This window comes from Lepus europaeus, chromosome 5 (assembly GCF_033115175.1).
Source record: "Lepus europaeus isolate LE1 chromosome 5, mLepTim1.pri, whole genome shotgun sequence".
Taxonomy (NCBI): Eukaryota; Metazoa; Chordata; class Mammalia; order Lagomorpha; family Leporidae; genus Lepus; species Lepus europaeus.
In genome coordinates this window covers 127,799,733-127,815,497 of record NC_084831.1, presented here as the reverse complement: position 1 = coordinate 127,815,497, position 15,765 = coordinate 127,799,733, and the positions used below count along the sequence as shown (strand labels likewise).

Here is a 15,765-nt window from a genome sequence, read left to right as displayed (position 1 = left end):
TTACTTTGTTGTGCAGCTTAATATTTGAACTTAACATCCTTCTTTGCTCCCGTGAAGATTGTAAGGCAGCCAAACATATATATAATAATTCTAGCTAAGAAAACTTACTGAAAACTACTAAGTATTATTTGATAATGATCCTGCTAATCAGAACTAATAAGGATATTTAATGATATTAGATTATTTGTTATACTTTAGTTCATATAAAATTCTTAAACATTAAGATTAAAGAGCACAAGTTAGGGGCCAATGCTGTGCAATAGTGAATAAAGCCACTGCCTGCAGTGCCAGCATTCCATATGGGTGCCGGTTCTAGTCCTGGCTGCTCCACTTGCAATCTAGCTCTCTGCTATAGCCTGGGAAAGCAGTAGAAGATGGCCCAAGTCCTTGGGCCCCCCGCACCCATGTGGGAGGACTTGGAAGAAGCTCCTGGCTTCTGGCTTCAGACTGGCCTAGCTCTGGCTGTTGCAGCCATTTGGGAGAGAACCAGCAGATGGAAGACCTCTCTCTCTGTCTCTCCCTCTCTCTGTTCACTGTCTTTTTTTTTTTTTTTTTTTTGACAGGCAGAGTGGATAGTGAGAGAGAGACAGAGAGAAAGGTCTTCCTTTTTGCCGTTGGTTCACCCTCCAATGGCCGCTGCGGACGGCGCATCTCGCTGATCCAAAGCCAGGAGCCAGGTGCTTCTCCTGGTCTCCCATACGGGTGCAGGGCCCAAGGACTTGGGCCATCCTCCACTGCCTTCCCGGGCCATAGCAGAGAGCTGGCCTGGAAGTGGGGCAGCCGGGATAGAATCCGGCGCCCCAACTGGGACTAGAACCCGGTGTGTCGGCGCCGCAAGGTGGAGGATTAGCCTGTTAAGCCACGGCGCCGGCCTGTTCACTGTCTTTCAAATAAATTAAATCAATTTTTAAGAAAAATAGAGCACAAATTAGTTAAAATCTATTATTCAGTGAATCAGAAGCAGAAAACAAGTATTACATAGCAAAGTAGACTTTATCTTTGTAAAGTTTATTAGAAAAGCCCAAACTTAAGTTTTATAGCAAAAAACTTAATAGGAGTAGACAGAATGAGGTGATGAAGACAGCAGACAGACAGGCTGAAGAGACATAATAGTATCTTCAGCTGACCCAGATTATTTAGAAACACGGAATCTTTGTTTTTTGTTTTTTGTTTTTTTTGACAGGCAGAGTGGATAGTGAGAGAGAGCGAAAGACAGAGAGAAAGGTCTTCCTTTTGCCATTGGTTCACCCTCCAGTGGCCGCCGCAGCCGGCGCATCTCGCTGATCCGAAGCCAGGAGCCAGGTGCTTCTCCTGGTCTCCCATGCGGGTGCAGGGCCCAAGGACTTGGGCCATCCTCCACCGCCTTCCCGGGCCATAGCAGAGAGCTGGCCTGGAAGAGGGGCAACCGGGATAGAATCTGGCGCCCCGACTGGGACTAGAACCCAGCATGCCGACACCGCAAGGCGGAGGATTAGCCTATTAAGCCACAGCGCCGGCCTAGAAACACGGAATCTTCACGATCTGCTTAAAACAATGCTGGGGCAAGACTATTCTTTCAGATAAGTAAATACCTTGAAAATGAGAGAGGCTGGAGATTCTTACACTGTCACAGATACAAAAAACTACCTTGGTTTCATTTGGTAGATAATTAAAGCTCATGAACATGAAATGATATAGGTACAACAGGTTAACAGGGTAAAATTCTCTTTTCTGTAAAATGTCTTAATTTCTCTAAGCATATTTAATACTAAGCAATTGATATTTTTAAACATATATATTAAAGTGCTTCAGAGACACATAAATATCCAACTCTTAATTTTTAATAGCTTTATGACTAAGTCAGGGTTTACTCAGTGAAGTGAATACATGAGATACACCTCCTCTTGTCCAAAACTAATCCCCAAGACCTAATTTTTCTCCTCTATTCCTGATCTCTTTAACAAGCACCAAGTTGCTCAAAACCCCAAACTGCCTCACCCTTTGTTCTTATACCCAGTCATTATACTAGGTGGAGTGATTCATAGTGCCTTTTTTCTTTCATTTTTCCGTCAATTAATATTTATTGAGTGCCTACTATGTGAATACAGCAGCAAACAAAACAACAGCAATATAAAATATTAGTCCTGAATGTATAAACATTCTAGCTGCTAACAATAGTTAATAATTGCTTATTGCTTGTCATTTGCCAGGCATTGTTCTAAGAAATTTTTATGAATTAACTTACTTAATTTTCACAACCCTATGAAATAGGTACTATTTATTCTTCCCATTTTATAGATAAGGAAACTAGAGGCCAAAGAAGATAGTAGGAGGCAGAATGTAACCTCACTCTGTGTCTACACTCCAAATAGTTTCACAAAAAATTGCCTCTTTAGTAGTCTTTCATATCAGTACCAGGTTGATGCAAATGTTTCACAACTGGTACCCAGGGTCCAAGTTTGGTCTTGCATTAGTCCATTCACTACCACTGTGCTTCCAGAATGATTCTAATACACAATCTTGGCTATTACACCGTCCTATTTAAAATTTTAATGACTCTTTATTACAATCAATAAAAACTAGTATTTATTAAGTATTTACCATAAGTTAGTGACTATCCTATGTCTGAGGCAAAGGTCTTCTATGTTGGTTACAGTCCAATGTTATTATCTCTTGAGATAAAAATCCAAATAGGACTCAATCCAGGTCTCTCACATAGGGTGACAGGAACCCAACTACATAAGCCTTCATCTGGGGCCTCAAAGAGTACATATTAGCAGGAAGCTGGAATCAGAAGTAAAGGTGGGCCTCCAATCCAGGCACTCTGATATAGGATGCAAGCGTCTCAAGTGGCATCTTAACTGCTGCAACCAGATACACACCCCAAAATCCAAATTCTTTTTATTATTTTATTTTATTTTTTTTGACAGGTAGAGTTAGACAGTGAGAAAGGTCTTCCTTCCGTTGGTTCACCCCCCAAATGGCCACCAAGGCCGGTGCTGCACCGATCCAAAGCCAGGAGACAGGTGCTTCCTCCTGGTCTCCCATGCGGGTGCAGGGCCCAAGGACCTGGCCATCCTCCACTGCCCTCTCGGACCACAGCAGAGAGCTGGATCGGAAGATGAGCAGCCGGGACTAGAACCCAGCACCCACATGGGATGTCGGTGCCACAGGTGGAAGATTAACCAAGTGGGCCACGGCATCAGCCCCCAAAATCCAAATTCTTAAACACATACCCCTCTTCTCTATCCTTGTATATCAATCCATCTTCAGATGATCCATAACTATAATTGTTTATATAGGTCTGCCCTACTCTATTAAAGACAGGGAACAACTCTATAATGTCACATACTACGTACTCAGTAAATATTCTTTTAATCAAAAATAAATAAGAGCTAACAAGGAGAAATGAAAGTACAGAAGGAATAAACTAGGCATGAGTTGCTAGAAAAATTTTAACCTCTATTAATTTGGTAAAAATAAGATGTAAGAGTTCAAAGGTTCTTATGAATCAAAGACAGTGGGTGTCATAAGAGATCATTTAGTTCAATATCCTAATGATATAATTAGGAAAACTGAGGAATCTTATGAAGAGATACGTCTATTCTAGGCTTAGCCAAGGAAGACACATTAACATACAATTTAGAAGTACCGACCTTCATATTCCTCTTCATTCTCAAGATAATCATCATCTAGCACATTCAGCAGTCTTAGCACTGGAGTAGGAAGCATCACCAGGTCTTCAATATGAGGGGCTGTTAAGGCAATCATAAGGTTTTAAATCCCCTAAATACATTGATCAATAACAGACAAAAGAGCCCGAGGACATAAATTATTTCTGATGTCTTATTTGGTTTTCAAATGACCAACAGAAAAAAAAAAAAAAAAAAGACATATACAACCTACCAAAAGGAATGCTAAAGAATGGACTGCACAATGCCATTTCAGCAGGAATTCTTCTGCTTGGATCATCATGAAGCATGCTAAAACACAAAAACAATTAATTATATTAGCATGATTTATTAGATCATTCATGTATAGAGAAAATAAGTGTTAGTTAAGAGTAAATGGTTCAATAAATCATGATATATACCTATGACCAAATAGAATATTGTGATTTAAAATAATGCTTTTGATTAATAAATGACATGGGAAAGTGATCTATATTCTGTAACACTGAATGAAAAAAAGAGAAAAAGTTAGATGCAGATTTTAGGATAACTCTAAAAAAAAAAAAAAACAGAAAAGATAAGATAGTGGTAAGATTATTGTTGAATTGTCAAATTCCTCTAATAATAAAACAACTTGGTAGCGAAGCCAAAAATCTATGGACAGCTACAAACTATATGGAGAAACCGTGAGTAGCAGTAAGGTCTGCACCTGATCTTTGTGTAAAATTCCAGAGATAAGCAATAGTAGATATGATGAACCAGAGACTATCACCCAAAATGGCCAAAAGTACTCATTGGGAGAGCACAGCAAGCCAATTTGAGGAAAACAGCTGAAATTATGCAAGGAGTTATATATTCTAATACCAGATGAATACATGGGAGTCTGTAAAATCTGAAAGGGTTGAAGTAATCTAGACACAGAGACCTCTTAAAACTAATCAGTCATCTGTCTTCCAGCAGGACTCCCACAAAGAGAAGTCTTGGATACAAAATCCAAATTGAGTGGATGGGTAAACAGAAAAAGAACATGGGGACAGGGGGACAAGAGCCAGAGATCTCAGAAAAAAAAAAAAAAGAACCATCTTTATGATAATTATTTTTTTTATTTGAGAGGTAGCGTTATAGACCGTGAGAGGGAGAGACAGAGAGAAAGGTCTTCCTTCCGTTGGTTCACTCCCCAAACGGCCGCAACGGCTGGAGCTGCGCCGATCCAAAGTCAAGAGCCAGGAGCCTCCTCCCAGTCTCGCATGTGGGTGCAGGAGCCCAAGCATTTGGGCCATCTTCTACTGCCTTCCCAGGCCTTAGCAGAGAGCTGGATTGGAGGAGAAGCAGCTGGGACTAAAACCGGCGCCCATATGGGATGCTAGCACCCTAAACGAAGAATTAACCCACTGTGCCAAGGCACCAGCCCCAAAAGACCTTCTTTAAAACATTACACAAAACAACAGAAAAAGAAGCACTGACTGTGAGTACTTCAAAAAGTTTGAAAAAAGTTAGAAAAATGGAAATAAAAGATGACTTTACTCTGGAGCCAAAAATGACACCAAAATTGATAGCTCAAATACTTAGGTCCCTGACACACATGTGGGATCTCTGGATTGAATTCCCAGTTCCTAGCATTAGCCTGGCCCAGCCCCAGCTGCTGTAAACATCTGGGAACTGAATCAGTGGATCTCTGATTCTCTCTGCCTTTCAAATAAAATAAGTAAATAATTTATGAGAAAGAAAAATATCTGGACCATGCCTACACTTACATAGGACCCTTAGGCATCCATATAAAACAATCTTTGGCAGAGGTATGAGATTTATTAAATAAATTTTGAGAAATTAATTTCACATAAAAATGAACAAAAGCAAAAAGGTTATAAATTTATACAAAAGAGAAAAATAAACCCTTTCAGACAGTGAATGCATGACAGAAAGGCATGACCACAACACAGATGAGCACCATTAACCTACCATTTCAAAATGAGCCAGACACTTCTACAAAAGATGTAAGACATGAAAAAGCAACATAATCAAAATGAGAAAATCTCAAAAATAAAATAGTACCCAAGAGAGCATAAAATTAAAATAATCTCATATAATAAGATTATTTTGGAAGAGATACAAGAATGAATAAATATAACAGATGTCTTAGAAACAGAAAGCAGAAAGAAATAATAAGAGATAAAAAGGATTCTAGAGAATGTGATAATAATGAACACAGATCACAAAAAAACCATATATACACACACACACACACACGTATATTATGAGTGCCTAAAAAAAAAAAAGCTAAAGCAATAGAACAGAACACCAAAAAATCTAACTTAAGTGCATTAATCTGGGGCTGACGATGAAAGTCAGTGTGTTAAGCCACACTGTCTGCAATGACGGCATCTTATATGAATGCCAGTTCAAGTTCTGGTTCCTCTACTTCCAAGCCAGCTCCCTGCTAATATGCCTGAGAAGGCATCAGAAGATGGCCCAAGTGTTTAGGTCCCTGCCTCCCTCAGAGGAGACCCAGATGGCGTTCCAGCCTCCTGGCTTAGGCCTGGCCTGGCCCTGGCTATTGTGGCCATCTGGGGAGTAAAGGAGTAGATGGGAGATATTCTCTCTGTGTGTCTCTTTCTCTGTTATCTCTGCCTTTCAAAAAAAAAAAAATCTTTTTTTTTGACAGAGTGGACAGTGAGAGAGAGAGAGAGACAGAGAGAAAGGTCTTCCTTCTTGCCGTTGGTTCACCCTCCAATGGCCACTGCAGCCAGTGCACTGAGCCAATCCGAAGCCAGGAGCCAGGTGCTTCTCCTGGTCTCCCATGCGGGTGCAGGGCCCAAGGACTTGGGCCATCCTCCACTGCACTCCCGGGCCACAGCAGAGAGCTGGACTGGAAGAGGAGCAACCAGGACAGAATCTGGCGCCCTGACCGGGACTAGAACCTGGGGTGCTGGCGCTGCAGGTGAAGGATTAGCCTATTGAGCTGGGGCGCCAGCAATAACACTTCATTCTTAAAACAAATTAAAAATACTATATACTGAAAAGCCAACCATGTTCCTGAAAATCAATCAAAATCAAGATACATTCTGGTAAAATTACCACATTTTAAAGAAAAAAATTAGGGGCCAACGCTGTGGCATAGTGGGTAAAGCCGCCTGCAGTGCCAGCATCCCATATGGGTGCAGGTTCGAGTCCCAGCTGCTCCACTTCTGATCCAGCTCTCCGCTACAGCCTGGGAAAGCAGGAAAGGATGGCCCAAGTCCTTGGACCCCTGCACCCTCATGGGAGACCCAGAAGAAGATTCTGGCTCCTGGCTTCAGATTGGTGCAGCTCTAGCCATTGTGGCCATCTGGAGAGTGAACCAATGGATGGAAGACCTCTCTCTCTTTCTCCTTGCCTCTCCTTCTCTCTCAGTGTAACTCTTTCAAATATATAAATAAATCTTTTAAAAAAAAATAATGAAATCTTTTGAGCATTTGGAGGAAAAGACCAAATGAATTTTAACAATCATCTGCTGGTGCCGTGGCTCACTAGGCTAATCCTCCACCTGCGGCGCCAGCACCCCAGGGTTCTAGTCCCTGGTTGGGGCACTGGATTCTGTCCCAGTTGCTCCTCTTCCAGTCCAGCTCTCTGCTGTGGCCCAGGAGGGCAGTGGAGGATGGCCCAGGTCCTTGGGCCCTGCACCTGCATGGGAGGACCAGGAGGAAGCACCTGGCTCCTGGCTTCGGATCGGCGCAGCTCGCTGGCCGCAATGTGCTGGCCATAGCAGCCACTTTGGGGGTGAATCAACGGAAAAAGGAAGACCTTTCTCTGTCTCTCTATCTCACTGTCTAACTCTGCCTGTCAAAAAAAAATAGACAGGCATCAAACTTTTCAAAAGGAACACTATATGTCAGAAGAAAATGCAATAACTTTAAAAAAATTTTTAATGTTTATATCTTTTGATCTATTTGAAAGGCAGAGTGACAGAGAACAATCTTCTATCCACTGGTTCACTCCTCAAACGACCACATTAGCCAGGCCTGGGCCAGGTCAAAGCTAGGAGGTAGAAACTCCACCCTGATCTCCCAAGTGTGTGGCAGGGGCCCAAAGCACTGGGGTCATCTTCTGCTGCCTTCCCAGGTGCATTAGAAAGAAGCTAGATTGGAAGTGGTGCAGTCCAGACTCTGGTATGGATGCTGGTGTCACAAGCAGCGGTTTAACTTACTGCACCACAGCATCAGTAACTACAGTTACATTTAGGTGGTTAGATGAGTATTAAAACACAGTATAAAATGGCTAAAAAAATCTGACAATTGGCCTCCGCCTTGCGGCGCCGGCACACCGGGTTCTAGTCCCAGTTGGGGCGCCGGATTCTATCCCGGTTGCCCCTCTTCCAGGCCAGCTCTCTGCTGTGGCCAGGGAGTGCAGTGGAGGATGGCCCAAGTCCTTGCGCCCTGCACCCACATGGGAGACCAGGAGAAGCACCTGGCTCCTGGCTTCAGATCAGCATGACGCGCCGGCTGCAGTGGCCACCGGAGGGTGAACCAACGGCAAAAAGGAAGACCTTTCTCTCTGTCTCTCTCTCTCTCATTATCCACTCTGTCAAAAAAAAAAAAAAAAAAAAAAAAAAATCTGACAATGCAGACACAACTACTTTTAAAATGGAAAAACGGGAAGAGTATATGCAGAAATAATTTAAGTAGTCTTAGAGTACTATCAGGCTGAGACTATTTTATGTGTAAAATATAAATAAATAAAATCAAGTAAATAAGTAGTTATGAAATAAACTCATCTGGCATTTTCTTTCTGTTTAAGAACCAGAATTACTGACGTGGAAGAAAGCAGATACAGAGGTAAACAGAAGAAAAGTAGGTAGGGGTCAGCTCTTTTATGTTACTGGGGAGTAAACCAACGGCTCTCTTTCTCTCTGCCACTCTGCCTTACAAATAAATAAAATAACTCTTTAAAAAAAAAGGAAGGAGAAGAGTAAACTTCAGCAGTCCTGAATTTGAACCAAAAACATTAGTATGAACTCAGTACACTTAAAAGTCTTGGAAACAATGATCAACCCAATAACAATGAGTATTCCTAAAACCCAGACTGTGGTTTTCCTACCAAAGAAACCAGGATTCTTGGAGAAATGACTAATTCTACATCTAGGGCAGAAAATATATAAGATGATTTGGATACAACTTCTCACAACACACAGGAAGAAAGCTATCAAAGGTAACAAGATGTGCCAAATCCAATATGCAGAGATTCTCATTCATCATAAATAGGTCCATTTTAGCTTCAACAAGGCTAAATACTGAATGAACTGAAATACAAATATATTTAAAACTGTTGGTTTATAATAATATCTTGAATTTTTAAAATTTATTTGAAAGGCAAAGACAGAGACAGACACACACACTCAGATATCTCCTCTCCACTTGTTCATTTTCCAAATGCCACCAACAGCCTAGGCTGAGTCAGGCCCAAGCTGAAGTCAGGAACCCGTGTTTGAGCCATCACATGCTGCTCCCCATAGTGTGCATTAGCAAGAAACTAATGCACCTGCGAAAGCAACAAAGCGTGATCCAAGAAGCTGGGCCCCTAACACACAAGCCACAGACCAGGATGGAATTCTGGGGTTCTTGCTTCAGCCTGGCCCAAGGCCATTGTAGCCATTTGGAAGAAGGTGAACCAGCATATAGATTATCTCTCTCTCTCTCTCTCTCTCTCTCTCTCTCTCTCTCTCTCTGTCACTGCCTTTCAAATAAATGAACCTTTAAAAAAGAAATGCCTGCTCTAATACTTGCAATTTTTAAAAAGGGAAGGATTATTTTGGAGGATGACAATGAACCAACTCATTATCTTGAAAAAGCAGTAAATAAAGAATCAAGCAGTTATTTTGTTTTTGTTTGACCAATGAAGAACAAATAACATTAAGACCATCACTCTAGAACCCCCAGAGTATCAACTGCTAACACAGAAAAAACAGATAACTATATACATGTCCTTCTTATGAAACACTAACATCTTCCTTCCCAAAAAGAATACCATACCAGCTATGGTCTTGCCCTTACTCAAAAGAATTCTCTAGACACTACTGCTAACTTACAAAAAATGTTATACTGGGGTAGTAATTCAGCACAGCAGTTAAGATGCCACTTGGGACGCTTATTCCACATTGGGGTGCCTAGTTCAAATCCTGGCTCCACTCTCAATTCCAGCTTCATGCTAGTTTATACTCTGGGAGCTAGCAAGTGAGGGCTCAAGTACTTGGGTCCCCTATCACCCATAAGAGAGCTCCTGGCTTTGGTCTGGCCCAGCCCCAGCAGTGGCAAACACTGGGGAATGAAACAACAGATGGGAGATGCCTCTCTCTTTCATCTGAACAAAATAAGTTAAAACACACAAAACAAAAAGGCAAAATACACCATGATGATACAATCAGTAAAACTGAGACTACGGAAGCCTATACTGAGTCAACAACCCAGGTTGTTCAACAGATCAACCACAGGGAAAAAAGGGTAAAAGAGATGGAAAAGGATTCTTTAACAGAGATCTAAAAGATTCCTAGGAGAGCAAAACTAAACCACAGTGTTAAGGTTGCACATTTAGGTAATAAAATTATAATGAAAACAAGGAAGTGAAGGGGCCTGAGATTGCCATGAGACACATTTAGAATTTCTGGGAAGGCTGGCAAATTTACATTTCTTAACCTGAATGATAACTCTGCCTTTCAAATAAATGAATCAAAAAAAGAAAACAACAAACAAACTACCTTATTCAAATGGTTTTTGATAATCCAAAAGCAAACTTAGTCTTTAGTTAATATAGACTCTCTTGAAGCAAGTTAACACCCTGGCCTGAAGTGCCAGCATCTCATATGGGCTGCTTCACTTCTAGTCCAGCTCTCTGCTATGGCCAGGGAAAGCAGTAGAAGATGGCCCAAGTCCTTGGGCACCTACACCCACATGGAAGACTGGGAAGAACCTCCTGGCTCCTGGCTTCGGATAGACATAGCTCTGGCCATTGCGGTCAATTGGGAAGTGAACCAGAGGATGGAAAACCTCTCTCTCTGCCTCTCCTTCTTTCTCTATGTAACTCTCTCAAATAAATAAATCAATCATTAAAAAATAAATAAATTCTGAAAAACTACTTTGAAAACTCGTATTTCTTTTTTTTTTTTTTTTGACAGGCAGAGTGGATAGTGAGAGAGGCAGAGAGAAAGGTCTTCCTTCTTGCCGTTGGTTCACCCTCCAATGGCCGCTGCGGCCAGCGCATCTCGCTGATCCGAAGCCAGGAACCAGGTGCTTCTCCTGGTCTCCCATGCAGGTGCAGGGCCCAAGGATTTGGGCCATCCTCCACTGCCTTCCCGGGCCATAGTAGAGAGCTGGCCTGGAAGAGGGGCAACCGGGTTAGAATCCGGCACCCCAACCGGGCCTAGAACCCGGTGTGCCGGCGCCGCAAGGTGGAGGATTAGCCTGTTAAGCCAAAGTAAAACTACATAATCAAGCAAGCCACAAATAATAATATCAAAGAACCTTTCACATACCTTTTGATAAGGTCTCTTAGGTGATAGGCTGGAATTGCGGCATTCACCACTGCTTTACTGGCAAATATGTGATCAATAATAGCAGAACTATTTGCCTAAAAGAGGAAGAAAAGTCTTTGATTACTTAATTCACTCTGTATTTATTAAAATGCCTACAGCAGTTTGGTGAATAACAGAAAATACTTTTCTGAGAGTTTGTAATCTTAACGGAGTAGACTATAAACGTAATAAAATTTTAATTTCATGAGCCTTTTTCTCCATTCTCAGCACCTTACACAGACATGGCACTCTATGAACATCTATGAGATGAATCCATAAAGCTAAAGCAACCACATAAAATACAGTTTAATTCAAAGTGAGACAATGAGTGTGTGATAGGTGAGTCAGGGTATCTCAGTGAGGAATCTTCGGTTGGTTTTCAGACAAAAATAACTATCGGGCTGTGACATAGTGGGCTAAGCATCTGCCTGCATGCAGCACCGGTTCATGTCCCGGCTGCTCCTCTTCCGGTTCAGCTCTCTGCTATGGTCTGGGAAAGCAATGAAGATGGCCTAAGTGCTTGGGCCCCTGCACTCACGTGGAAGACCCAGAAGCAGCTCCTAGCTTCTGGGTTTAGATTGGCGTAGATCCAGCCGTTGCAGCCATTTGGGGAGGGAATCAGTGGACAGAAGACCTTTCTGTCTCTCCCTCTCTCTCTATGCCTCTCAAATAAATAAAATATTAAAAAGAAAAAAACTATCAAAGAGAAAATGGGAGAGGTTTAAAACTCTGCATCTGTCATATTATTCTTCATACTCTAAATTATGTCAGACTAATATTTCTCCTCAGTATTATGCTCAGAATTGTTGCTTAATAGAAAAATATTTAATAATAAATATTTAATACCAAACCAGAAATAATTCCAAAGCATTATATTATCTATCAAATCTCAAGGCCTAAAGGATACTGATATGACAAGACTAAAGCCCCACACATTGTAGTTAATTCCTATCTCATAAACATACAAATAGTTCATTTGGATATCAGAGATCCAGGACTTAGAGTCTACAATCCCACAGAAACAATAAGCAGTGGTCACTATGCCATATTCACATATGGAACATAAATAAATTGCAACAGTGAAACTGTCGAAAGAATGCTAAATTTTGAGTAGGAGGAACAGAATTTGGGGCCAAGTCTGGAACACCAGCTCTGTATCAAGCTGCTTTTCTTATCAGTGCCTTCAGATTTTCATTTATAAAACAAAAATAACAAATATCTACTCTATTCTTACAGAACTGTTAGAAGAATTCAGTGAGAATGTGTATTAAAATGCTTTTAACTGTACAGCATTACATAAAGATCACCATCTAACTCACTACCTATACTTGTGTTAATAACATTTTAGAATCAAATATATCTAAATTATTAAACAAAAGAAATCACATTTGTTTCTTTAGGAAAATGCATTCATTCATTTTAGCAAGCAATTAATACTCATCAAGCCCAAACCTAGGAACAGGGGGAATGCAACACTTACTAGCACATCTGTAGCCATGTGTACAAGTAGTGCCACTTAAGGTACCACAAATACAGAAAAAAAAAAAGAGTGTGGAGGAAAGGAAGCAACTGGAGTTCTCAATGAGAATCATCACAGACTGAGTATCTAAATTGGGATTAAAAACTCCAAAGCCAGGCACTGGTGCATCTTACCTTCCATTCCTGAGATCGGACTGTATGTTTCAGTTTCATTCCTGAGAACATTTCCAGTAAAATGATTCCTAGGCTCCACAGATCAACAGCTGAGGTACATTCTGTATCACTCTGCAGGCCAGCCTGGGCCAAACAATTTTGCAGTTCTGCTTCTGGAGCACGATACCCGTCTGTCTGAATGTACTTTACATCCTAAAGAAGATAAATTAATCTTACAACCAATAAAAAGCTGCTGACTTTCTTCACCAAGTATTTACTTCACTGAAAGTGCCAGATTGAATGCCAAAAACTTTTAGTTCTTAGCTACCATAACTCTGTGGTTCATTAACTGGGCAGTTCTTACAAGCAAGCTGTTCACTTTCCATATAGCTGCTCACAGGTAAGTCATCTTTAGATAGCCTCTCATCTATTAGGCACGGCTGATAAATAAGAACACTCTGCAAAGAGCTGATAAACCATGCAGAACAGAGAACTTGACAGAATTGTCACATCCATTCCGCCATGTAACAGAGCCCCAATACCGAAGACACCAAAAACAGTAACTCAGCAATTAACCAAATGCTCACAAACTAAAAAAAGCTTTCTATGTAGGTTAAGTACTTTTAATAATTCCAGAAATCTCTTGGGCTTCATTAGATCCTCTTACCTGACCTAGACATATGTCCTTTGATGACACTGAAATTCTTCTGATTTGCTTCCTCACCAAGCAATCTCAATATTTTAGACAGAAATGCCTCTGAAGTCCCTACTAAACTACTCTTATTTAAAAACATTTGGCTTAGACCCCTTAGATTCTAAACTGTTAAAAGGTTCCTACCTGATTGCCTTCTTTGAAGCTGAGTCCAAAGTCAATGAGTTTAAAACATTCGTTCTCTGCACTCCACAGTATGTTCCGCGGTTTGAGGTCTGCGTGGACATAACCCTCGTGATGAAGGAAAGCAAGGGCTTCCAGAACATCTCTGGCACAATGCTGTATCATCCACATGGAACAACCCTGGTGACTGGAATATAAAAGCAATTCCGAAACACTGACATCCAGGAGTTCAAGCAACAGACAGCGTGATGGCACATTTGGAGAGAAGTGGATTGTAAAGACTCCATATAAAGTCACTAGAAAAAGAAATGAATTATAATACTTTAAAAATCAGACTCACAGTAAGTTCCTACTAATGTAGGTAACTCTGAAACACAAATATGGGATAGTAACTTTCATGAGCAAGTAAGTTTCCACTGTAATTTATATTTCCCATGAATAAGATCTCTGGGCAAGCAGATCATTTTACAAAACAAAATAGAACACCCTACCATGGCTGACTACCATTCAAAGATATTAAATATGGCACAATTATTCAGATTGCATTTCACCAGGCATTCAGCAATGGATAAATACACACTTTGGGTGACAAGCAAAAATTATTAAAAGTAAAAATTCAAATATTTAGGACTTTAAAAGGAAAATGTTACAATGTGCAGAAAACAAAATGATGACTGCTTCTTGATGCAAAAAAAAAAATTCTTTAACATAAATATCAAGAGATTATTCAACAAGTTCTTAAGCCTGCAAAAATCTTCCCTCTTCAATACCAAGGTTATAATGACATGCCATTTTACTAAACGGGGAAAAAAAAAAAAAAGGGCGGCACAAGTGTTAAGAAATATTTCTGCAAAATGGCATTATAGAAAAGGTCATTCTTCAAATTAAATACGGATTATACTTGCCAAGAAGTAAGATAGCTCTTTATTAGCAAAAGCTGTAACTAATTATAAATTCTCTGCTGGTGTATAGAGAGATTGTTTTCATAAAGCTATCATCAGTGATCATCACGTATCTTATGGTACATTCTGAATATCTGAGTCATGAAGCATAGTATTAGAGGAAAGTTACCCTGTTCCTAAATCTTTCACCCGCAGGATTCCTTAAGTTATGGACTCCTATGTATGCACTGAATAATTTCTTCCAAATGATACTAAACACATATATATCACACTAAACATGTCACGTGGCAGTTGTGTATTATTAGCATTTAAATTACAAGCCCTAGCAATATTTCCTATTTTCCACTGGTATGCAGAGATTTAAAAATTTCCATACAACACATGCCTCCTTCCACTAGAGAGGAATTTTTCCAGCCCAGTAAGTGCGACATTCGCCAATGCGACTCGAGGCAAAACACTTCCTGAGCATCTACTGTCACCTCGCAAAGCAGACCACCAACTCCACCGCGCCGCAGACAGTAATAAAGTGAAAGGGGCCAGGAGCCGGTGAGAAAGACAGGGCCAGACCCGCTTCCCCCACCGCAAAGACACGGCCAGACCGGACACCAGGCTGAGGAGACGAGGTGTACGCCTGGACCGAGACTAGGGCAAAGAGGAGGGAGAAAGCTGCAATTACCGATGTTCCTGTGACCCTGCAACTGCTCCAGCGCTGCTCTCTCTTTGCGGAACCCATACTCGGCGGCCGAGGCCGCAGCCCCGGTGGTTCCAGGCGGCAAGAACTGCTTGAGGGCTCCGGGCGGCGAGCCTGGGGTGCCGCAGCAGCGCACCCGATACACCGAGGCCGAGGAGCCGCTACCCAGGCGGCTCTGGACCTGCCACAGCCGCCCGAAGGCCTCCAGAAACCGCGGCGGCTCCGCGCCCCACGCACAGCCGGACCCTGCCATCGGTGTGGGCTGAGGGCACTGACACCGGAGCTGTGGCGACGCCCGAGGCAGGCTGGCTGGGCCCGCGGTCACATCCCCGCCCGCCGGACCAGCGGCTCCGCAGGGAGGGGCCTGCAGCCGCCTCACCGACTCCCGGGACCTCAAGCCGCCATGACACCGGAAACCCTAGTGCACCGGGCTCCCGGGAGCCGGAAGTGGAGGAAAGAGCCAATCCCACGGGCGGGAGGGGGCGGGCCCAGAAGCTTGGAGGTCTGGAGTTGAT

General features: G+C 41.9%; 1 protein-coding gene across 1 annotated transcript in view; it reads right to left on the bottom strand.

Annotated features, from left to right (window-relative positions):
* UHMK1 (U2AF homology motif kinase 1) overlaps positions 1 to 15,641 on the bottom strand; it is a 29,772-nt gene extending 14,131 nt beyond the window's left edge. Inside the window, exons 1-6 of the mRNA XM_062192635.1 lie at positions 15,236 to 15,641; positions 13,661 to 13,953; positions 12,844 to 13,035; positions 11,152 to 11,246; positions 3,886 to 3,962; positions 3,636 to 3,734 (exon numbers count right to left, since the gene is read on the bottom strand). Coding sequence (XP_062048619.1) covers positions 3,636 to 3,734; positions 3,886 to 3,962; positions 11,152 to 11,246; positions 12,844 to 13,035; positions 13,661 to 13,953; positions 15,236 to 15,503 — 1,024 coding nt within the window. The 5' untranslated portion in view covers positions 15,504 to 15,641. The remainder of the gene's footprint in view (positions 1 to 3,635; positions 3,735 to 3,885; positions 3,963 to 11,151; positions 11,247 to 12,843; positions 13,036 to 13,660; positions 13,954 to 15,235) is intronic.
* Between the last annotated feature and the right edge of the window lie 124 nt (positions 15,642 to 15,765).